Source organism: Adiantum capillus-veneris, chromosome 6 (assembly GCF_014529385.1).
Source record: "Adiantum capillus-veneris isolate H3 chromosome 6, ASM1452938v2, whole genome shotgun sequence".
Lineage (NCBI taxonomy): Eukaryota > Viridiplantae > Streptophyta > Polypodiopsida > Polypodiales > Pteridaceae > Adiantum > Adiantum capillus-veneris.
In genome coordinates, this window is record NC_140936.1 from 157,582,169 (window position 1) to 157,608,469 (window position 26,301).

The window sequence follows — 26,301 nt, forward strand, 5'->3', positions numbered from 1 at the left end:
ACACACTCACAAGCACTCTCATTGTGTACTATGCAAAGTGCAAGAGCTCCCTCTCCTTCTCCAAGCAAGTAGAGGTTGAGAGCCTACACCAACACTCTTGGCTATGGAGTGCAAATCCAACCAAGAGCCATGCTTCAATGCTTAAGCTTTCCATCTCCTTCTTCTTCATTACTATGCTATTATGTATGCTAGCAACAAGAGTATGATAAGTGAGGAACTAATCCTTTCTCCTACGAAATGTTTCTTCTTCCTCTTCCCTACCCTCATTCCCTGCTAGCTCTCTCCACCTTCGAAGGTGTTTGAGGTCTTGGGACTGAGGCTTGGGATAGTTAAAGATTTCTTCAATTTTATGTTATGTTTGTGATGCATGAAGCCTTCCATCTTCATGGCATCACCTAGGTCACAAGGAACACAAAGACTGTATTGTAACAAGTCTCTCTTTATGGGAGAAATCATAATACAAAGGCCTATTGGAGGGGGGACCGGCTCCACATAAATCCGGTCCTCAACTGTTGTCATGTTCTCTAAATTCTCTCTCTTGCAAAAGTATTGTCTATGCCAAGTTAACTAATTGCTATGATTATGTTGATATCTTCAATTATGTCTACCCGCTATGCTCACAAAATCATTTCTTGAAAGTACTCTCATTAAATTCCGCTACTCTCAAATTGAATAGGCAAATTCCATTACATTGGTATCAGAGCATTTGGTTTCTCTTTTCTTGCTTAAGAAGAGAGGTCCTTAAGTAGCCTATAAATGGTTGATGTTGTTAATTATAATAGAGTAAGTGGAACTGGGATCTAATATCGGTTTTGTTAAGCCCACTATGTGGGGGATGGTGCACACCTCGGGAGCTTTGGACTTAATAATGGAGTCTTTTTAGACTTGCCTACGGCTTTACCATTATTGAGCCATAAGAAGTCCGAAAGGATCTAGCCCTTGGCAACTCTGCTATGTTAGACCTACTCCTCTACTCTCTATAATTAACCACTTTGAGCCGTGGGTGTAGATACTTAAGAGCCGATTTTCAAAGGCTAAGAGGAGTGGCAACTAAGGTTTTGTATTGCCAAAGCATACACTAAGTATAAACATAAATTTTGTTAACATGGCTGACAATAATCAAGAGAGTAGAATGAACATTGATAGCTTTGATTTTGCACATGAAGGTTCTAATGATGATGCTCCCATGTTTGTGAATTATCTCGTCACTAGGTTGCAACAAGCTATGGGCAACCCTGTTTTGCAAGCCGAAGTTAATCAACAACTTCGTGCTTATGGAATTTCCCTTCCTCTCCCAGAGGAGAGAGAGCTTAGGAGGCCTCTTGAAGAGACCCCCAAAAGAAGACTCTCTCCCATTCGAGAGGAGGAATCCAAAGAGAAAGAAAGCAATGATAGTCTAAGTTCTTCTGAAGATGTGGCTCCACGAAGACGGCGGTCTAGACGATCGCCTACTCCTCCCAAGAGGAAAAGAGAAACCTATAGTCCTTCTCCTCATCACTCTGAAAGGCAAGAGAGGAAACAAAGGAAGAAAAGGGCTAGGAAGAGGTCACCCTCTTCTCCTTCTTCTTCACCTTCCTCCTCTTCCGATGAAAGTTATGGATATTCTCCTAGAGAATACAAGAGGGGAGGACATCGCAAATCATTTCCTGCATGGCGAAGGTCAAAAAAGCTAAAGAAGTTCAAGGAGGGAGGAAAGAGTATCTCTTTTCTCACCTATGATGGCACCTGTGGTGCTACCGACAAAGTGTTGGCCTTCATCCAGCAATTTGATGCGGCCTTTGGGGACGAGGGCTTCACAGAGTCCTCCAAGCTACGCCATGTAGCTATGCACTTCCAAAAATCAGCTCGTCAATGGTGGGCTAGCCTTCGTGGCAATGGAGAAGCCCCAAAGACATGGAAAACTCTACGAGTTTCCATCATGAAGCAATTTCTTCCAAGTGATACTAAAGATAAAGTTCTTACCGAATGGCGCGGCTTGAAGCTTCTCTCTCATGAGTCTATCAACAAGTATGTAGACAAGTTTTGGGATTTACATCTCAAAGCTACTGTCTTTCGAAAGATAGACTTTGCCAAGCAAAGACAGCAATTCTGTGCAAGATTACCTGAAGAGATGGCCGAATACATCAACTCTCAACAACCCGGTACTATTACCGAAGTAATCCACCACACCATAGTTGCTTCACGCATCAATTTCCATCAAGGGGCTAGACGTAATGTCAAGCCCATGGAAAACAAAGATAAAAATGATGCAAAGGGGAAATCCAATGCTCAAAATAATTCCCAAGGCACTTCCAACAACAACAATAACAACAACAACAATCGGTCCAAGGAGAAGGGAGTTTACAAAGGTAAAAACCAACTCTCTCCTGAAGAGCTTGAAGCTTTTCGCAAGGACCATAAGTGTTTCAAGTGTGGGGAGCAAGGACATGGCTATCGTTCTTGCCCCAAGAAGAATACTCGCAATGAGACTCCTAGGGCTTCCACCATCGAAGCTCCAAAAGAGGATGCTCATTGCAAAGGATCATCACTTTCCTATGCATGGGGAAAGGTAAGAGAGCATGATGCCTTCATCTTGTTTGACCCTGGCTCTACTCTCAACTTCATATCAATAGAGTTGGCCACCAAGTTGGGCATTCAAGCTTTTGAGATGGGAGATATAGTAGCAGCTGATGCAGCTTTCAAGGGACAACAAGCCTCCGTTACTCCCTTGATTGGGAAGTTGAGGCTTCATGTCCAAAGCTATGTCGACAAAGAAGACTTCTTCATCTCTCCTCTCCAACATCAGGATGTTATCCTAGGGGCACCATGGTTTGATCGCATGGCTGCCAACATGAAGTTCCCTGAAAGGAGAATTTACTTCACCTACAGGGGAAAGAACATGTATATAGATGCTAGTGAGCGTGGTCACACTATTCCACTTGTAAATCCTCTTTCTTTTGATAAATCAATGAAGAGCTCAGTTTCTGCGTACATGATTTATGTCAAAGAGTCTCTAAAAGCTAATAACGTTTCATCAAATGAAAATGATAGGAATCAAGAAGAGTTAGACTTGTCTACTTTTCTAAAAGGATTCCAAGATGTGTTCATCGATGATATCCCTATGGACCTACCTCCAAAACGAGGGGATGATGACCATCGTATTGAGCTCCTTCCAGGAATCTCACCGCCTAACAAACCTCCTTATCGAGTCTCACAAGCTCAACAAGAGGAGATTATGAGGCAAGTACAGGAATTGGTAGACAAAGGGATGGTGAGGCCTAGTTCCTCTCCCTTTTATTCTCCAGTCCTTTTAGTGCAAAAGAAAGATGGTACATACCGTATGTGTGTGGACTATCGAGCACTAAACCATATCACTATCAAAAACAGATTTCCCGTGCCTCGGGTAGAAGATCTGTTTGATAAGCTACAAGGCTCTACCTACTTCAGTAGGATTGACCTTAAGAGTGGCTATCATCAAATAAGGATAGTGGATGAAGATATCCTAAAGACCGCGTTTTGCACGACCTTTGGTCTTTATGAATATCTAGTCATGCCTTTTGGCTTGACTAATGCACCAGCTACTTTCAACCGTCTCATGGAGAAAATTTTTAGACCATATCGTAAATTCATTGGAGTGTTCTTTGATGATATCATCATCTACTCCAAATCTTTGGAGGAACATAAGCAACATCTCCAAGTAATTTTTCAAGCCTTGAGGGAGAACAAACTTTTTCTCAACCAAAAGAAAAGTGAATTCTTCCTTCAAGAGATTCAATATCTAGGTCATATTATCTCTCACGATGGTATTCGTATGGATCCATCAAAGTTAGAGGTAATAAAATCATGGCCTAACCCAAGGAATCTACATGAGCTAAGAAGCTTTATTGGTATGTGTGCATACTATAGACGCTTCATAGCAAAATTCTCTCAAGTAGTAGGACCACTACACGACTTAACAAAGAAGAACGTTAAGTTTGTATGGACTGCTAAGGAGCAAAATGCTTTTGAAAAACTCAAAGAGAAGCTTACTTCCCAACCAGTCCTCGTGCTTCCGGATCTCTCAAAGCCATTTGAGGTCCAATGTGATGCGTGTGGTGATTGCCTTGGAGCGGTTTTGCTTCAAGAAGGGCATGCCATAGCATATGAGAGCCGAAGGCTCAATAGTGATGAACGAGTCTTGGGCATTTATGAAAGAGCTTTTAGCTCTTCTACATGCCCTAGACACATGGAAGCACTACCTATTGGGGACTCCATTTATGCTACGAACCGACCCCCAAAGTCTCAAGTATTTCATGACGCAAACCAAGCTTTCCGACAAACAAATGAGGTGGGCAAATTTTCTTTCGCAATTTAATTTCCATATTGCTCACATAGCTGGTAAGCACAATCAAGTTGCCGATGCACTTTCACGACGACCAAAAGTTAATGCGGTGTCTATAGCTACTCACAATGATCTATCCTCTATGATAGATGAGTATGCTACTGACCCTGACTTTAGAGACATAATGTCAGCCCTTGCTTTGGGGAAGAAAGAGGAACCATTCACCTTGCAGGATGGTTATCTTCTCCACGGAAATAGGCTATGTGTTACCCATTCCCTTCGTGAGAAGGTTATGTATGAATCCCATGCTCCTCCATATGCAGGGCATAGAGGTATTCAACCTACTCTCCGAGGAGTAGAGACGTATTTCTATTGGCCTACCATGAAAGTGGACATACAAGAGTATGTTTCAAAATGTGTAGTATGCCAAAAGACAAAGTATGATAGAGGGAAGCAACCTGGATTACTCCAGCCATTGCCTATTCCAAATTCACCATGGGAGAGTATATCCATGGATTTCATCTTTGGATTACCCAAGTCTATCCATGGGAATACAGGAATATGGACAATAGTCCACAGGTTTAGCAAGCAAGCACATTTTATTCCTGTCAAAAAGACTATTAAGGTACATCAAATGGCAACTCTCTTCATATCTCATATTTTCAATCACCATGGATTACCCACATCCATCGTGTCAGATAGAGATCCTAGAATGACCAGTAATTTCTGGAAAGGTCTCTTTGAAAATCTAGGAACAAGATTGAATTTCTCTTCGGCCTATCACCCACAAACGGATGGCCAAAGTGAGATAGCCAATCTTACGATACTCGATCTACTCAAGACTTATGTTACCGAAGTAGATCAATGCTCACAATGGGAAAAGTATTTACCTCTAGTAGAGGATGCCTACAATAATACTTTACATACTTCTATGGGGAAAGCACCTTTCGAGATCATAGAGGGGAGACCTAAAAGTCCCTTGCTACTCAAAGTACATGGGAAGATCTTCGTCGCCGATGAGTATAGCCGTGACCTACAAGAATCTTTTCAAAAGATTAGGGAGGCTATAGCCATCTCTCAAAAAAGGCAAAAAGCTGCTGCTAATAAGCACAGAAGAGCCTTAATGTTCAAAGAAAATGATTGGGTCTTACTCAAGTTTCCTAAGGCTCGGTTAAGGCAAACGAAGGGCAAAAAGATACTATGGTCCTTTCCAAATCTTGAAGCCCATCACTGAGATGGCTTATCAACTCAAGTTGCCCAACCATTGGCTTATACACAATGCCTTTCATGTAAGCCTACTTAAGCCCTACAAAGGAGATCCACCAACTGAACCAATTATTCAAGATCCTCCCAAAGTTGAAGACCAAGAAGATGTGCTACAACCCGAAGCTGTCCTTCGGCATGAAGACAAGGTACTACGACATGGTAAGATAATCCAACGGTATCTTATTAAGTTCAAAAATTATCCTTTTGAAGATGCTAGATGGATGCAAGGAGTACAACTTAAGGATAGTATGAACCTTGTCAATGCTTACAATGCTACATTAAAGTAAGCAAATGTACAAATTTCTTTTAAATGACTCATGTTTTTGTCTTATAAGACTAGTCCTCTTTTTAATTGTGCACAAATTTAACTAGTATGCATGCTTAGAATCATGTTTGGACGACGACGTCTCTCAAACACCAAGTAGAATTTGTCACTCTACTTTGGGAGAATGAAATGGACTAAAGAGCAGACATGCTTGCGGCAGCTATGTCTCCCAAGCACCAAATGGATTAGTCATCCATCTTGGAAAGATGTCGTAGGGTTAAAAAGGGATCCTTTACCCGCTAAGTACGATTGACTAATGACTAAGGCTTTATCTCTTCTACCTCATAGTCGAGGACGACTATGATTTCAAGAGAGAGGTAATGTCATAAAATCTAATATCTAACCAACCCAAATGATTTTCTCATATTAAATTGATCACTTAATGTGGGAGAATAAACGGGAACAAGTGTTAAGATATAGATATGTGCTTATAGATCTATCTCAACACGGGGCCAATGTAAAGGTGCCCAAATGGGAGATGGTCTATCAAGAGCAAGGCTAACCAATGGAGCATAAGACCTTAGGGTTAGCTTCATTGAAGACCTCCAATAATGTGTGTAAAAGTCCTTTGACCTTAGGTAAGCTAGGGCTGAGCTTGAGGTGGGAACCCGGCCCAAGCTCGAGGTGTTTGTCCTGCTTGAGGTGCTTGTCGTGCTTGAGGTGTTTGTCCTGCTTGAGGTGTTTGTCCTGCTTGAGGTGCTTGACTTGCCGCTTGATTAAGGTGCTTGAGGTGCCTTGACATGCTTGCCTGAGATGCTTGTGGGAATACCCCCTAGTCCAAGTGCTTTGTCATGCTTGATGACTAAGGTGCTTGAGCTCCTAAAGTCAAAAGCATCCCTACAAGAGGGGGGGCGAGCCCTTTTCCTAGGGATTAGAGAGAGAACACACACTCACACTCACAAGGGAAGCCCCAGCTTGAAGAGGCAGCAAGGACACATGTCAGGTCCCTACCCATGTTACCTTCATGTGTTGCTTGAAGCCTATTGGCTAGGCTTCAAAGGGGTTCAATGATAAATTACTTGAATTATCTAATTGTTTTTGCATTTATCAAGTCCTCTCTCTCTCAAAGGGGAAAGGGGGACACTTGTCCCAAGGCTATCCTTGTTGCTTGTAATGGCTTCTGCTTGTGATTGGCTAGGCCTGGAGGGGTCCAATGAGCTTCAAGCATGAGCTACAAGGGGGGGGTCGACCCAAGCAAGCTAGGGGGGTGCTTAGGGGGTATACTCACCCACACACAGTCACAAGCACTCTCCTTGTGTACTATGCAAAGTGCACGAGCTCCCTCTCCTTCTCCAAGAAAGTAGAGGTTGAGAGCCTACACCAACACTCTTGGCTATGGAGTGCAAATCCAACCAAGAGCCATGCTTCAATGCTTAAGCTTGCCATCTCCTTCTTCTTCATTACTATGCTATTATGTATGCTAGCAACAAGAGTATGATAAGTGAGGAACTAATTCTTTCTCCTACGAAATGTTTCTTCTTCCTCTTCCCTACCCTCATTCCCTGCTAGCTCTCTCCACCTTCGAAGGTGTTTGAGGTCTTGGGACTGAGGCTTGGGATAGTTAAAGCTTTCTTCAATTTTATGTTATGTTTGTGATGCATGAAGCCTTCCATCTTCATGGCATCACCTAGGTCACAAGGAACACAAAGATTGTATTGTAACAAGTCTCTCTTTATGGGAGAAATCATAATACAAAGGCCTATTGGAGGGGGGACCGGCTCCACATAAATCCGGTCCTCAACTGTTGTCATGTTCTCTAAATTCTCTCTCTTGCAAAAGTATTGTCTATGCCAAGTTAACTAATTGCTATGATTATGTTACTATCTTCAATTATGTCTATCCGCTATGCTCACAAAATCATTTCTTGAAAGTACTATCATTAAATTCCGCTACTCTCAAATTGAATAGGCAAATTCCATTACATGAAGCATAGAATTCAACAAATTGGGTGGCTACCATGCAATCACATGGACTTTATGTGATTTGCCTCCTAGCAAAAAGGCCATTGGTACGAAGTGGTTTTACAAGTTGAAATGTAAACCAAATGGTGAGATTGCTCGCTATACGGCTAGACTTGTTTCAAAAGGTTATGCATAGTAGAAAGGCATAGATTATGAAGAGACTTGCTCCCATTTGCCGTATGACTATTGTGCATTTTCTATGTGCATTGGCAGCTCGAATTGGATGGGATGTACATCAATGAGACATTGTTACTGCTTTCTTGAACGGTGATATATTTGAGGAAGTTTATGTAACGCAGCCTCATGGTTTTTTCATAAAAGGACAAGAAGATAAAGTGTGTAAATGTAAGAAAGCTTTGTATGGGTTAAAGTAGTCTCCTCCTTCTTGTGTGTATGGCTCAGATGCCTTATGGGTTGATTTAAGTGTTGGACAGGGCACTGCCAATATCATCTACACTGACATTCAAAGTGCATTGGCATTGGCGAGGAACCCATTTTTTCATGCTCGCACAAAGCACATTGAGGTGCATTACCACTATCTTAGAGAGAGACTCTCAGCAGGAGAGATCAACTTGGCTTATTCGCCGACACATGACAACCTTGTAGATCTTTTCACAAAGGCATTGCCTCATGAAAAGTTCGAATCTTTTCGTGAAGCTTTGGGCTTACTCTCCTTTGTGGATTGATCATGTCCTTCGGGCATGGCACTTTCCTCTACACCACATGCCAGCCCTCGTTCCACCGCATCACTCCTAGGGGAAATTGTTATCATACATATGTGATAATGATGTGTGTGAGCACACGTCGGGGCATTTTTTCTCTCACTAGGAGGTTTTTCCCTTGGTGCATTGTATATACGCCCATCATTATAGGGATAACTTATCTTTCCATTGTGCACTAAGAAATACACTCTTTGTTGTGTGCCTTGAGCTTTTTCATCTTCTCTATGTTGTGTGTGTTTCCCTGCAACCCTATTTCCAACTACACTTTCTATGGTTATTTATGAATTTGATGAGCTAATAAATAATCTTTATCTTTATTGAAAATTATAAGTGTATCTTAATAAATGTCACAAACAGATCATCAAGAAAACTGTGATGTTATATCTGGGTACAAGGAAATCGCTACAATTGAGTGTGTATGACTCAGATGCCTTATGGATGATTGAAGTGTTGGGCAGGACACTGCCAGTATCATCTACACTGACAGTCAGAGTGCATTGGCAGTGGCAAGGAACCCAGTTTTTCATGCTCGCACAAAGCACATTGAGGTGCATTACCACTATGTTAGAGAGAGACTCTCAGCAAGAGAGATCAGGTTGGCTTACGTGCCGACACATGACAACCTTGTAGATCTTTTCACAAAGGCATTGCCTAGTGAAAATTTTGAAGCTTTTTGCAAAGCTTTGGGCTTACTATTCTTTGTGGATTGATCATGTCCTTCGGACATGGCACTTTCCTTTACACCGCGTGCCAGCCCTCATTCCACCGTATCAATCCTAGGGGGGATTTGTTACCATACATATGTGATAGTGATGTGTGTGAACACACTTAGGACCGCCGGGGCATTTTTTCTCTCACTAGGAGGGTTTTTACCCGTGCATTGTATATACACCCATCATTCTAGGGCTAACTTATCTTTCCATTGTCCACTAAGCAATACACTCTCTGTTGTGTGCCTTGAGCTTTTTCATCTTCTCCAAGCTGTATGTGTTTCCCTGCAGCCTATTTCCAACAACACTTTCTACGTTATTTATAAATTAGATGAACTAATAAATAATGTCTATCTTTATTGAAAATTATAGGTGTATCTTAATAAATGTCATATACAAATGAGTAGAAAAAATGTGATGTTATATCTGAGTACAAGGAAATTGCTACGATTGATTGTGTATGACTCAGATGCCTTATGGCCAATTTAAATGTTGGACGGGGCACTGCCAATATCATCTACACTGACAGTCAGAGTGCATTGGCAGTGGTGAGGAACCCAATTTTTCATGCTCGCACAAAGCACATTGAGGTGCATTACCACTATGTTAGAGAGAGACTCTCAACAAGAGAGATCAGCTTGGCTTATGTGCCAACACATGACAACCTTGCAGATCTTTTCACAAAGGCATTGCCTCGTGAAAAGTCCGAAGCTTTTTGCCAAGCTTTGGGCTTACTCTTTTTTGTGGATTGATCATGTCCTTCGGACATGACACTTTCCTTTACACCACATGCCCCCCCCTCATTCCACCGCATCAATCCTAGGGGGAATTTGTTACCATACATATGTGATAGCGATGAGTGTGAACACACTTAGCACCACCGGGGCATTTTTTCTCTCACTAGGAGGGTTTTCCCTTCTTGTGCATTGTATATACACCCATCATTCTAGGGCTAAATTATCTTTCCATTGTGCACTAAGCTGTTGGAATTAGGGTCGCAGAGAAATGTACACAGCTTGGAGAAGACGAAGGAAGCTCAAGGCACACAATAGAGAGTGTGTTACTTAGTATGCAATGGAAATATTGATAGCCCTAGAGTGATGGGCATATATACAATGCTCGGGGGAAAAACCTCCTAAAAAGGGAAAAAATGTTGGAATTAGGGTTGCAGAGAAACGCACACAGCTTGGAGAAGATGAAGGAAGCTCAAGGCACACAATAGAGAGTGTGTTACATAGTATGCAATGGAAAGATTGATAGCCCTAGAGTGATGGGTGTATATACAATGCTCGGGGGGAAAAAACTCCTAAAGAGGGAAAAAATGCCCTTGCGGTCCTAGTGTGTTCACACACATCACTACCAAATGTATATGGTAACAAATCCCCCCTGGAGTGATGCGGTGAATGAGATCTCGTACATGAGTAAAGGGAAGTGCCATGCCCTGAGGACATGATCAGTCCACAAAGGGGAGTAAGCCCAAAGCTTTGCGGAAAGCTTCAAGCTTCTCCCGAGAAAATGCCTTTGTGAAAAGATCTGCAAGGTTGTCCTGTGTTGGCACATAAACCAAGTTGATCTCTCCTGCTGAGAGACTCTCCCTGACTTAGTGGTAATGCACCTCAATGTGCTTTGTGCGAGCATGAAAAACTGGGTTCCTCGCAATTGCCAATGCGCTCTGACTGTCAGTGTAGATAGTGTTGGCAATGTCCTGTCCAGCACCCAAATCATCCATAAGGCGTCTGAGCCATACACACTCAACCGTAGCTGTAAAGACTTCCCTGTACTCAGCCTCACAACTCAAAGTGGCCACAGTAGGTTGCTTCTTGCACAACCATGATATACATGAACTGCCAAGCATGAAACAAAAACCACTTGTGGACACTCGCGTGTCAAAACAACCAGCCCAATCTGAGTCCGAAAAAGCATGTAAGTCTGGCGGCAATGATCCCCCCTTGGGATAAAACAGCCAAGATGTAAAGTGCCACTAAGGTAGCGGAAAATACTCTTGACAACCTGCCAATGCTTAGACCCTGGGCTATGTATACATCTGCTGACATGTGAGACTGCAAACTGAATATCTGCCCTCGTGTTGCATACATAAATGAGGCAGCCAACAGTAGTTTGGTAAAGAGTGACATCAACAAGATTGCCAGCATCATGTAGACTCAACTTCAAACCTGTTTCCATGGGAGTGGCAATAGGTTTGCAATCCTCAAGTCCAAACTTACATAGCAATGTCTCTATGTAACTTTTCTGACACAAAGCAATACCACCATCACACTGCTTAAATTGTATACCCATGTAATGATGCAACAGCCCCAAATCTTTCATCTTGAAAGTAGAATTCAAATCAGCCTTAAAATCAACAATATGTCTCTCATTTGGTCCAATGATCAGCAAATCATCGACATAAAGAACCACAATGAGAAGTACATCACCCTCACGCTTTACATACAATGTGCTTTCTTTTGGATTGTTACGAAAGCTTCATTTAACCTAATGACTGTCAACTTTCTCATACCAAGCACAAGGAGATTGCTTCAACCCATACAAAGCCTTCTTACATCTGCACACTTTGTCCTCTTGTCCTTTTATGACAAAACCGCGAGGCTGCGTTACATAAACTTCCTCAAATATGTCACCATTCAAGAAAGCAGTAACAATGTCTGATTGATGTACATCCCAACCAAAATGAGTTGCCAATGCACATAGAAAACGCACAGTAGTCATACGACAAGTGGGAGCAAAAGTCTCTTCATAATCTATGCATTTTTGTTGTGCATAACCCTTTGCAACAAGTCGAGCCTTATGGCGATCGATCTCACCATCCGGCTTGCATTTCAACGTGTAAACCCACTTTGTACCAATGGCCTTTTTGCCAGGAGGCAATCACATAAATTCCATGTGTCATTTTCTATAAGTGCATCATATTCTGATTGCATGGCAGCCATCCAATTTTCTGAATTCTATGCTTCATCAAAAGACAGAGGCTCCTCAACATCATGTAAGCTAGACACAGCCAAAGCATAACAATCTGATGCATAAGATGCATGGTGAGAGTCTGAACGAGTACGACTAGACAAAGGTGCATCAAATTTACTGTCACGCAAAGTGTGCACCAGCCATTTTGGCATACCTCTAGCCTGCTCATATTCAGCCCTTTCCTCATCAAGTACATCATGTACATCTGCATTAGTAATAGGTTGATCTAAAACATTTTCAGAAACCCCCATAAGCTGTACATTTGCCTCATTGGAAATTACACTCGTATTTCCACCATTGAAAAGAGGCAACAAAGTGTCATAAATGTCCTGTGAGCTTACATTATTGTCTCTAGTACATGACAACAAGGGCTGAACAGAATCTTCCACAAACACTACATCTCGTGAAACCAGAATATGCTTTGTTTGCGGATGATATGACATGTAACCTTTGCTTTCAGCACTATAACCAACAAAAATACATTTGATAGCCTTATCATCCAATTTTCTGCGTTGTGTTTGTGGCACCAAAGCATATGCCAAACAGCCAAAAACACGCATGTGCTCAATAGAAGGCTTTCTATCATGCCATGCTTCATATGGAGTAATAGACTGCAAAGCTTCCTCTCAGCAACACCATTTTGTTGAGGTGTATAAGGCACTGTACATTGGTGTTTTATCCCGCGACTAGCCAGAAATGCATTAAATTCATGATACATATACTCCCCCCCTCGATCAGAACGGAGGGTGACCATAGTACATTTCGAGACATTTTCAGCCATAGCCAGAAATTGTTTAAAGCACATAAAACTTCGGACTTCGCTTTAAGCGGAAATACCCATGATCCCTGGAGTAATCATCAATGAAAGTTACGAAGTAAAGGTAATTGCCGAAGGACGGAGTTTGCATGGGCCCACAAACATCACTATGCACAAGCTGCAACCTGCATGTGGCCTGAACTGAACCATCCTTAGGAAACTTAGAACGCTGCATCTTACCCAAAATACAGCCTTCACAAACATGTTTGATAGGTGCTTCAAGAGGCGGCAAAGAAGCACCATATCAGATTTCTGCAAACGCAGCAAACTGACAAAATGCAAATGACCAAAACGTGCATGCCAAAGTTTTGCATCTGAAATAGCCCTTGAATCTGCAACAACAGCATTTCCAAAATATTGTCCACGCTTGTCATACAAAGTGAGCTTATACATCCCACGGCACAAAAGACCAGATGCAACAATTTCATCACCAAAACTGAGATCATGAACTGTACATCTGTCATCCACAAATTTGACTACAAGTCCAAGTCTAGCAAGTGCAGATACAGACAAAAGATTCTTCTTGATCCCAGGTACATAAAGTGCATCAACAAGTGTGAAAGAAGTGCCATTAGCAGCAGTAAGCAAAATCTTTCCAACTCCCTGAACTGGATAAAAGGCATTGTTGGCACAAGTGACAGAATTCCCATGAGGGACAGACTCGAGAGAGGTAAACAATTCACAATGTGAGGTAATGTGCTTTGTAGCACCACTGTCAAAATACCACACATGTGAATCTGCAGCAACTGACAAGCATGCATCATGGACAACAGGATTGTAAGTGCACTCTGCGCTAAAAGCCCATTCTGCATCAACATCAGCAACACAGTCTCCTTTCACAGAAGACTCAAGAATGGCTACATTTGTAATGGAACCAGCATTTGCAATGGAACCACCCTCTTTCTTCTTAGCCTCTTTGGCCTTGAACTTAGGACACGACTTGATCAAGTGATCATTAGCTTTACAATAATGGCAACGCATCTTCTTTTTTCCCTTATCACCAAAATTGTCAGATGAAGTGTTGCCAGCAGAAGCATTGGAAATAGAAGTTTTGCCACTCGCAGCAGAACCATAAGAAGTGGTTGCATTGCCGTTACCACCCTTTCTTTGAGAAGCAATAAAAGCCTGTTCAACTGCACGCTGTCTAGTCCTGTTTTTCCTGGAAAGTGACTCTTGCAACAGCAATGTGCATAATGCATCAAACTTGACAACTTTTGGATTTCCTTGGGTCATAAGTCTCCAAGTACTAGAAAAAGTCTAGTAAGAAACTAGTAAGGCATCAAGAACAGTTTGCACAAGGGAACTGTCTGAAATGACTTCACCTGCAGAAATAAGTTGCTCATTGATGTCCTTGACACCAGCAAGAAAAGTGTCCATATCATCTTCCTCATGCATAATCTTCGACTCCAGCTCTTTACGCAACAAAGCAATTTTAGCCTCATTGCGGCTTGCATAAAGACATGCTAGAATATCCCAAGCCTGTTTTGCAGATTTTGTTGAACGGATGTGAGGAACAATGGTGCACTTCACAGAAAATGCAATAAATGCATGATCCTGCGTATCCTTTACATCCCAACGAGCTTGTTCTGTCGTAGGCAAAACAACTCTAATAGCAGCAATCCTTGCAGCAAGACCTGCAACATCCTCAACATCGCCTACATCCTCAGAACCAGGACGTACATCAATGCCCTACACAATGTTCCAAACGCCCTTTGACACAAGAATATGTTGCATCATATAAGCCCACATAGGGTAGTTGTCCCCATCCAACCTGTCCTCAACAGCAAACATCTTGAACACATCTGCGTTGTTGTCAGCCATGGTAAATGCTGCACCTGATGTGAAAACTGTCCAAAAATAGGAGAAACGGAGCGAGAACAACACGTGCTATATAGCACAAACTGTAGAAGACTATGAGGCACCTGTGATGCAAAAAAACAGCACTGACAGAAAATCTGCACAAAATGACGAAATAGCCTGTGCAATACTGCCTGTAGTGGAAACGGAGGCCGAAATGAGCCCGAATAAAAAATCTGAGCAGACTGAGCTCTTTGAGCCCTCCCAGAATTTTTGTCGACTTGCGAACGCTTGCCAAAGCTCACTGAAATCGGAGAAAGTGAGCAGGCGTGTGCTGGAGCAGCCGACGACTAAGCCCGGAAGGACGTAACCTGCTCTAATACCAATTGTTGGAATTAGGGTTAATGAGAAACGCACACAGGTTGGAGAAGACGAAGGAAGCTCAAGGCACACAATAGAGAGTGTGTTACTTAGTATGTAATGGAAAGATTGATAGCCCTAGAGTGATGGGCGTATATACAATGCTCGGGGGAAAAAACCTTCTAAAGAGGGAAAAAATGCCCCGGCGGTCCTAGTGTGTTCACACGCATCACTACCACATGTATATGGTAACATAAGCAATACACTCTCTGTTGTGTGCCTTGAGCTTTTTCATCTTCTCCAAGCTGTGTGTGTTTCCCTGCAACCCTATTTCCAACAACACTTTCTATGGTTATTTATGAATTTGATGAACTAATAAATAATGTTAATCTTTATTGAAAATTATAAGTGTATCTTAATAAATGTCACAAACAGGTCAGTAAAAAAAATATGATGTTATAATAATACTGTGTTACAACAACCATCAATTTTAATCAACAATCCACTGAAATTTCTGGAAGCAATAGGTTGGTAGTCTAGAGAACTTTTTTATGTCTGGAGTATTGGCTTCACTTGGAGTTGTTGTTTTTGGTGAAATGCAGCACTACATTTACTTTGGAAGCCCACCATGATTAAATTGTGAAGAATTTTATATCTTACTTATTTTTCCCACAAGGACCTTTCATTGAGCTTCAAGATCAAGTAAGGATTTGATAATTTGACAAGCCTATTGGGAGTATTTTTTTTCCAAACCCTACACAAAATCTTTTATATCTTGTTAATTTCCTTGTGTAAACCATCAAATTTCTAAGTGATCCTATAACAAATTAAAAAAAGAGTGATGTCATTTTGCTATAGATCTTAGAAGGTCATACAACATGCCATCAAGTCAACTTCCAATCAATCACTTAATCTTGCAAGCACCAAATGTGTGTGTGTGTGTGTGTGTGTGTGTGTGTGTGTGTGTGTGTGTGTGTGTGTGTGTGTGTGTGTGTGTGTGTGTGTGTGTAGCTGTTTTACGTAAATAATAAGACATAATTGAACTTTTGTAATAGGACTTATTCTGCAAAGTTTTGATGAATATTTTTGTTTAGAGTACATTTGTTCATTCCAGCGTTTTTCCATAGTATAGGATGTCATTTTAATTGTTCTCGTGAAGTTTCAAATTTTGACCCGGGACAGCCCTCGGGAGCCAGTTTTGAGGGTACAAATTTGGAAAAGTTTTGTATGTAGCACTTGTAGCTCTTGACACGAGGAAAAATATTGCTTCTTTGTGTTTTTGCTGGTTACTGCGTTTTGATGCCAGTTTCAGCCCGTAGATTAGAGAAAAAGTGAGAAAATGCTGTTTTAGACTGTTTTTGTGAAAAGTGCTGACTTGCACGTAATTTTTCGTGCAAACTGAGCAGGATATGGATTTTTCGCATCTCACGACTTTTGAAGAGCTTGATGAGACGAACAAATTCATGTGAGACAAACCCGGTTAAATTCTGAATCGTTTGGGAGTTATGGGTCGCTGAAAATGGCAAGAAATTGTTTCTAAAATTGCTAACTCGCGAGTGTGGGTTGCGTTTTGTGGTTTTTATGTGTTTGAATGCAGGACGTCTCTTTTCGAAACCTATTTTGGGCCGCTTTTGCTAAAGACTGACAGAAGAACGAAAATAGCCACTTTTCCTCGCGTGAAGAAGACAGCCTGTGGAGAAGGAGGCTATTCTACAGTGAAGGCGCCTTGTGATTGAGATTGAGAGTGAGAGTGAGAGTGCGATTGAGAACTGTGCACAGATTGAGAGTGAGATTGAGAGTGAGATAGCTCGGGGGTGGTCGGGAGGTTGATACAAACTACGCTCTTCTTGTACCCGGGAATTGATTTCAATATACATCTCTGATTTCCTGCGTCTACTCTGTGTACTTGCAAATTTTTGTTATTCAGTTGTTGTATTCCCGTGTCTCGTCACAACTTTTTACATTCAAAAGACAGCTAAATTGCACAATAGTGGTGTAAATTTTATAACAAAACCCATAGCTCATAAAGAGAATTTTTAGGGTTTTAAGCATAGGACATGCATGTTGGGTGTGACATGGTTGAGTTGTTTCTAGAGGCAATTAAAATATCGGGTGTGACATGGTTGAGTTGCTTCTAGAGGCAATTAAAACATTGAAAATTTTGATGCACTCTTTATATAAATTTTGATCAAGATTTGTACAAGGACTTCCGTTGTGCCAAACTTTGAATGGCATGTTTGTCCATTACCATCATTGAAGCCTGAATGTGTGTATATACTTTTGATGGCCTCAATTAAAGAATCAAAACAATCAAGGACTTCCTTTGTATCAAACTTTCCATGGCAGTGTCCATCCTCGTCAATGAAGATTGAATGTGTGTATATACTTTTGATGGCCTCAACTAAAGAATCAAAACAATCAAGGACTTCCTTTGTATCAAAATGTCCATGGCAGTGTCCATCCCCATCAATGAAGATTGAATGTGTGTTTATATACATTTGATGGCAAGGCAACTCATCTAGGTTTTCCTAAATAATCAAAACAATTCAAGACCAAATTTGCACAAGCACACTTAATATAAAATGCCGGAATCTAGCCACTTTCATGAGGAGTTTCATGCATATGTTACTACCTATTGTAAACGAGTCATAACGATCACTAAGAAAGTAGTTGGAGATACATGCATATGCTTTGTCAAACAAGGCTAGTTGTTTTGTTTTTCTCAATGCATTGAGTCTTGGCACAATGGGAAGTCCTTAAATAATTGTTGACTAAGATAAAAATACCATCTTTGTTGATGAGATCTACATGTACCTCCCAAGTTCAGGAGCGTAAGGATAGATAAAGCAAATCCCTCAAAGAATTCTTGTTTGTAGCATTATAAATTGACAACAATGGCAAAACTTTACAATGAAATTTATAGTTCATGAATTGAATTCTAAGGAATTGAGTTAGAAAATGCATGTTGGGAGAATCAAAACAAAGACAAGCTCATTGAGTCACATGTAAAGATGTGGATGTCGTTATCGAAATCATTCACATTTTTAGCATCAAGTTTATGAGAAAAGAAAGTCATGAGCTCCTCTCTCTCTCTCTCTATAAATAAATAAATGAACACACACACACACACACACACATTTCACCACCTGTTGGTAATAATTTTGTAGTTCACACTTTCTGGAACACACACACACATTTAACCACTTGCTTGTAGGCTTTTTTAAGCATCAGACTATGGAATATTTTGCTGGTCGATACTCCAGGTTTTATTTTAAAGACCTATTACTTTTGGTACATGGGATAGGACCCTTAGTATGGTGTGATGGTTACAAAGCGTGATAAAAACTACAATCTTTTAGTGTCGTGAGGCGCTTGGGTTTAACCTACTGTACATTGTGGGCGGCTATTCTTCCACACTTCCCCAGGGGGGGCTCGATCTACTCAGGACACGCTGCAGACGATGAGCCATGAGTGAAGGTGGCCGTCCTTGTTCTATTTAAAAAGGTGAGGGCGTATTCTGGCCCTTACTTAGCTTTGCATGTGTTTTACTTGCGTCAAGAGTAAGGACTGTGTGTTTTTTCATCTCTGTAGCACCAAGCATGGAGCTTACAACATAGCCAATGCAGGTTGATCACTAAGATTCACATCAATAATCTCGTTACTCTCATTTTTTGATTAAATGGTAAAGCACTGTTTCATAAAAATGCTTGTACTTAGCAAATGGTGTACTTAAATAATGGGGATGACTATACTTAGCATGGCATGATCTAAGTGATTGGATCTCTGTTGGGTGGGCTCTGTTCCTCGTTCTACAGCATGGTAAGAACCACTATAGTGGTCTGCTTTTAACTGGCATTATGTGATAAAGATGGTTTCTTTTAAAGCATTACTATGCTACTATTACGGGTTTCTTCAAAACTAGTCATTATTTAACGGGAGGGTTTTTTTTTTTTTGGGAAGAAAGGGGTTTTTCATACCCGCTATTTACTTTTTTTTTTTCAATATTCAAATGTACTCAAAAAGTCGGGATGACTTTACTTAGTATGGCATGATATAAGTGATTGGACCTCTGTTTGGTGGGATCTATTCCTCGTTCTACAATATGGTAAGAATCACTACAGTGGTCAGCTTTGGACTGGCAGTACAAAGCTGGTCATTATCTAACTGGATATGGTTTCCTTCATACCCAATATTCAATGAACTTAAATAGTCAGAATAACTATACTTAGCAGAGCATGATATAAGTGATTGAACCTTTGTTTGGTGGGCTCTGTTCCTTAGGACCAATACAGTGGTCGGCTTTGACTGACATTACATGGTAAAGGTGGTTTCTGTTGGGAACATTACTATGATACAATTACTGGTTTTTTTTTTCAAAACTGGTCATTACTTAACTGCAGGTACAACAAAAAAAAAAGTTTTTTCATACCCGACATTCACTGTTTTTTTACTATTGATTATGGCACTTAAGCAAAAATCTAAAAAAAAATTGGGGGACATAATCAGCCGTACAGCCTGACGAAATTAAAACCAATGTGGTGGACCGTGGCAAAATATGACACTTATGAGGTGTAACGTTCCTTGCTATTTAAAACATGTATAATACATCATATGGGTTGGCTAAGTCTATAAAGAAAGGCTGCTACTGCTTACTGTGGCGCAATTTTTGGATTGGGGGTTACCCGATTGGCTTGTGGCATACTAAACTATCTTTCACACTTGATCTAGCTTGACATCGGACTTATAAAAGATCTCTAGGCTTACTCATTGGACAGTGAAGGTAAGTAACACTTGAGGAAGGAGAAGGACATAGAACCCTAATTAGGGTTAAAATTTATCTGTAAATACTAAAGAGCTTAATGCATTCTTAAAAGACATATCATTCATATGGCTTTTACTTTACAACAAATTGGATATGAAGCTTCATCAATGGAGCTAGCATGACCTTCTAAAATACCTTACACTTTGGGTGATAATACTTTGGACCAAGGCTTGAAATTTGTTAAAGATGGACATGGATAACAAATGGTATAGTCCATATGATACTTGTAAAACACATTCAAGGCTAACATATCTGTTGTCTTGTTTGGATGGATGTGTAAGGACTCTATCTTATCTTTGGAGGTTTTTTTTGTCTTTAAGCAGTTGTCCTTACATGATTACATAGACACTTTTGACAAGGGAAGTACTTCTGATATCTGTATAGTGGAATGAAACTTCATTCATATAAACATTGTACAAAGATGATCCTAAGATTGAGCTATTTTTGTACTTATCATGCCTTCTCTCTCTCAATCCATTGAGCAAAATAAAGCCGCTAGCCTTCTACATCAATAAAGCATGTACATGTATTTTCAACTATTTTTAGTGATGCTCCCTTTTACAAGAATCATGTCTCATTACAACGAGCGGTAATATATATATATGAAACTCCTTGATAAAACTGGCTAGAGTCCAGCATTCTCACATTCCCAAGCTTTCAACACACCAAGACACGTGCAGGAAACTTCTTTTACATGGTAATTATGTGTAATGTAAAAGTAAATCAGAAACCAAGCTCTTTCTTAATCCAAAAGTTGTGTCACCCTCTGTGGTATTCACAATAGGCAATAGGCAAAAGAAAAACAAAACAAATGCGATACTGTGACCGTTTTCACCAAGAAGCTCCATGCATATGATACCACCAATGGTAATATGTCCTATATGGAACCTTGACCTAGATGAGATGGCTCTTATAAAAGCTGAGACTGTCAAAACATGGATTCAAGCCTCGCTGATGTAATGGACTGACCACTTTGTTTTGCTTGATGCGTCAACTTTGATACAAAGGAAGTCCTTGAACAACTTTTGGTTGAAATACAAATGCCATCTCTAATAGACAGCATCACTTATATACACCTTAACGCCACAAGACGAAAGCAAACTTACACTTGAGATTGTGGAGATGCCTGGCCAGCTTTACTGCTTAAGAGGCAACGCAAGAATGCTTGCTTGTGCATTGATTTGTTTAGTAGAGTATGAGTGCTTTGCAGAAGTCAAATGTAGACTTAAGTGAGAGCAAGGGCTCATCCACGTGCAAGCCCACAACCATGGCGACAAGATAGAGCTAGTTAAGGAAAAGTATGGCAGTACTGGAGTCCAATGTATGCTTTTAGCAGCTCAAGACTATTTTGTAGTTGTAACAAGAGCCGACTATTGGGAGCAAATGTGGAGTGTTGGATAAAGCTTGTTGATCCATGTCACATGGCAAAGATAATGATGGCAAACATTTTTCCTTCTATTTCTTTGAAGAGGGACATATTTTAGGCACCGTCTTATGTAGGCCAATATGACTAGGTAATTGACACATGTATAAGGTTATAGACAAAAGGGCTACATAAATGCAATGCTTCCTTTCAAACAGAGAGATCAAACAAAGCCAAAAAGGCATACATTGAGCATTGAATTTCATGATATCTTGCAAGATTTGAGATGGCTCATTATACTTATCGGCATGGAAGGCTGGAAGCTGTCCTCGAAAGCGAAGCAAACTCTTGAAAACCCAACTTTACAAATTTTCTTGCACAAAGCCCCCATCTGTTTGATTAATACTAATGATTTCCTCAAGTTCATGACATGTGAGAAGGCTTGGAGCACCCATTTCCCCAAAGGATCAGAGTGCCTCCTTGGTGCATACAAGGAATAGCTACATCATTACTTGTTGCATCAGGTGCAGGTCTATTATGCATTTGGGTATTGCACAAGTAGAAAATTATGAGCATTTAAGTTCTATTTGAGTAGGTCAACGGTAGGAATGGTTGAGCTTGCAATGCAATCATTGTGCATCGTCTTCAGCGCAAAAGCATCAAAGGTTCACAATCATCATCACCCATTGTAATCATGACCTACAGAGTGCCAGAAAACTCAACCATGATTCCATAAAGTTTCAACCCCTTAAAGATGTACAAAAACTCAAACATAATTCCTTAAAATTTCAACCCCTTAAAGATGTACAAAAACTTGAAGCACTATAGACCCTGCAAGCTTGGGACAAGGCTCAAAATAGTTTATCACATACAAAAACTCTTGTACAAGTACAGCATAGCATTGCTCAACACTTCAAAAGTCTACCCCAAGGCATTCCCTCTTCTTCTCGAGGCATAATCTTTCTTGCATCTATATCAAAGAATAATATCCCTCAGCGCAGCAAATGCGCATGCGCGGGTCTCATGAAATTTGGTCATAAAATAATAGAAATTCCTCCAAACAAAAAACTGACCCTGGAAGTGGATGACCAGTTAGGCCATTAACCTTGAACATTGACAGGGACTAATTATAGGCCATCTTCAAAATTGCCAAGAACCTGTATGCCACCAACGGTCCAAAATGTTTGTCACTCTCTTGTTGAATGCGTGCTCTGACGCAAGAAGCTTGAAACAAAATGACTTTTAAGATGATAGAACCCACGGATAAACCCTTCAGGAGTGCACTAAGGTCACACACATTGTGCCACATTGATGCCTCTTGCTGTCTGGTTACCCTCCATTGCATCTTTTTTCAGCTTGCACGAAGAACAAAGAAACGGTCCTTCCAACATTCGGTTGGTCATAGAAAAGATTGATCCCGCATGGACTGAAATCCCATCAGTAAGAGTGATATGAACCTGACAGACAGCGCAATTAAATACGCCCGACGAGAGATCGGATCCAAGCCTGCGTGCAAGATGAGTATTAGAGAAAAAGTATCTTCTCACAAAACTGGGCAAGCATTCAAAACGGTTCACAAGAAACAACACCTTTCAGCCAGTCTTGCTGAACCTTCTTCAAAAAGCTCTTCAACGATGCCTGATTCTCCTGGTTTGTTTGGTACAACGGCGGTTGACTCCTTAGATCTCCATCCAAAAAGCCATGACTTCAACTTACCTTTTTTCTTAACAGGCAGCGGTGGAGAAGGGAATGGAATATAATTTTCTGGAGGCATTAGATCAACCACCAGACACGTCGTGTCATCACGTAAGCCTCGAACCCTTAGAGATTCCTGCAAGTGATGGTAAAAAAAAGGGCTGAGAGTTTTAAAACACTACCTCTTGAGTGCAATAACAATGTAGAGAATGAATCCAGTAACAAAGTAGAGAATCGATCGAACCTTTACAACTTGCCGTGCGGCAAGTTCTGCAGGTAAGCCCCTGCAACAACTGGCAGCCTTTTCATTGCTTAAAGCATCCCAAACACCATCAGACGCAATTATCAGCCTGCCCCCTGCTTTTGACAGCTGAGAAAAAGGGGGAAAAAATCCTTGATACATTGTTTCTATAAAGCATGCATAGCGCAGTCGTAAGTCAAGACAATCAGCAAGCAACCTTGATCTGCTTCACATGAGGAATTGGTACAATGAACTCCCCCACGTCCACATCGCCAATAGACCGTGACAAGCAAAGGCCTCCTGGCCAACACCGTAATGGACCAATCTGCGAAGTAATAGCCATATCAGAAAATTACACTTCCTTACAAGACCCCTAATTGCAGACTGACAGTGTGCATAGCTTCCACTTATGCAAAACATACAGAAAATATATCTAAATAAATGGCATGACGAGCCACAAGTGTGTAGCAGAAACAGAAAAGAAACTCTTTATTGAAGGTTATGTAGAGTAATATCTCTAAGGAATTTCAGTTTGTAAGAGTTTGAGAGATGAATGACTGCGGCCTTGCATCTCAGAGCATCTTAGGCATTTGGAGGAGTTTGAAAGTTAATATCAAACGAGAATGTGATGGATGTGCGTTCTTTGGGCACCTTGTCCATATGAAACATAGAGAGTTCGATAGCAATTATTAGATTGGGGTGAGATGAAAAGCTAACATGTGGTTTGTGTGCACTTCTGTGTGTTTTACGTCATCAACAGATTTCCTTGCTTTGCACCACAATTTACGGAGCTGCCAGAGGCATCTGTACGGCAGTCAGCAGGGGAGTTTGGGGCAGCTTTTAACATGGGCTGATTTTAGAAGCTCCTTTCTTTAGAGGGCGCCCAGTTTAGGGCCCCCTTGTAACTATAAAACAAAGCTCAGAGGGTGAGTCTGGCAGATCATGTGTCACACGTGTCAAGCCGCTTAAGAATGGAGCCAACATGCAAATCCCAGCCAAGGGGCCTAAACCCTAAGTGAAAAAGTAGCACAAGCAGCAGCAGCAGAAGAAGAAGATTTACCAACTTATAGGACCCCGTCCCATGGGGCCCAGGGGACCTAAAGAATTAAATAAAGCAAGACCACACACACACACTCTTCAACTCTCTTGCGTAGCTGATGATGCGGCAGGCCTTTACAAAAGACCCGGATTTTGCGCTGGACTGCTGATGCGGCAGACAATACGGAATTCTGCATTTTACGCTGACTGCGCTGACGTGGCACCTGTACGGGTTTCCATAATTTGTGCTGGCAGCTTTTCACGCAAGCTTTGGGACCAGATGGTTTTGAGTTTGAAAGCTTTTCATATAACTACTTTTCATAGCCATGGGCCTTAAAATATGAGCCAAGGGCTCATTCTCTGGCACGCTTCCGGGTGAAGGTGCAGAGCGTGGAGTACCGGCTTGTACTGAGTTGAAATAATATAAAGAAATATCAAAAGGGGCGCCAAGGTTTGGGGTCAGTGCTCTCTCAGGGTGGAATTCCGCCACTCCCCGTCTCGTGTGTCGTGCACTCTCTATCTCTTTCGGTTCAGTTGTTATTTGAAGTGCTTAAAGTTGTTCAGTCTGTTCTTTTCCGTTGGCACATGGTGCTTGTCCCCGTGACATCATGCATGATTGCAAATTGCAAAGCTCACCTCAACAATTGTACTGACTAAACACGTACCAGACTTCGGGGCCAATGCATCTGGAAGCGGGAACTCCGTCGCTTCGTGTCGACTCTTCTCGCTCCTATTCAGTTCAATTTGTCACATTTTTTGTGTGCGTTGCTATTGATTTCTCACTTGGGTGTCCAAGCTTGTTAAGAGTGGTATCAGAGCTCAGACGATTCTTTTCCTATAGAGGTTTTTTTGCACCACACATGGGTTCCAGCAGCGAACCTGGCAGAGAAGAAACACATCCAGACTATTACAGTTTTATGGGATGATAAACAGCACTCACAGCCCAGCATAGAGAACCAACAAAGATCCTAACGAACGCAAGCCTTCTTCTGATGAGTCGGGAGGGGACCATGGCTGGCCTTCAACAGAGGATCTTGACAGATCTAAGCATAAGCGACAGCTTCAGGTGGACACTTGTGCAAGACGCTTTGTGAGATACTCCAAGGCCCGAATTAGGTGAAGCATCTGAAGGGTCATCCGATTCCTGCTGTTTACGAGAGATAGCAGAAGGCCGTCAACACTCCGATCAAGTCAACAATGAAGACCAAGGCCAAGCCAAGCGTAGAAAAGAAGAAGCTTTATTTACAAGAAGAGTTTAATAAAGCTCTTGACATGAAAGTTAGCAAATTGATGAAAGCTAAAAAGACCCTCGGAAGGGCAACAAGCCAAAGGATTATGTCGGCTATTTGGGTCGTAAATCTACTTTTGAGGAGGCAAGGGGATCAAAGAAGTGTGTTCACTTTGAGGACAATCCCAATTCTTCTTCGTCTTCTTCCGGTTCTAGTTCCAATTCCAACAAGGATGAGAAGACACAGTCAAAGCGAAGAAAGCACAAGAAAAGAAAATCAAAGAAAAGCAAACCTACAAAGCACAAAAGGCAATCTTGTCGTTCGGACGAGGAAACTTCTTCCACCACTGAGAGTTCAGACAATGATGCCCACTATCACGTGACACATCTCAACCGTATGTGTCCGTGGACAAGCTACACCACAACAGGGTTCAGTCAGTTCAGTCAAGTCTAGATTAGCAGTGATCTGGTACTTTTGTGAGTCTATTCGTAGACCGTGCATGCCCAGTCACTTAGCATAGATGCATATCCTCCGGTTGCACACACCATGATCATCGGAATTCCCATCAAAATCCATTAGCATCAGTTAGGGGAATTTTCCAGTGCATTTAGCCTATTTTCCTATTTTTGGTTATTTTAACTTATTATTTTTAAGTAACTTTCCAACAAAAGTAGGT

General features: G+C 41.3%; 1 protein-coding gene across 1 annotated transcript in view; it reads right to left on the reverse strand.

Moving 5' to 3' along the window:
- Positions 1-22,261: 22,261 nt before the first annotated feature.
- The window catches only part of LOC147456573 (putative protein phosphatase 2C 5), a 101,589-nt gene continuing 97,549 nt past the window's right edge, over positions 22,262-26,301 (reverse strand). The window contains exons 5-8 of the mRNA XM_086515008.1: positions 23,576-23,683; positions 23,362-23,487; positions 23,012-23,253; positions 22,262-22,928 (exon numbers count right to left, since the gene is read on the reverse strand). Coding sequence (XP_086371134.1) covers positions 22,712-22,928; positions 23,012-23,253; positions 23,362-23,487; positions 23,576-23,683 — 693 coding nt within the window. The 3' untranslated portion in view covers positions 22,262-22,711. The remainder of the gene's footprint in view (positions 22,929-23,011; positions 23,254-23,361; positions 23,488-23,575; positions 23,684-26,301) is intronic.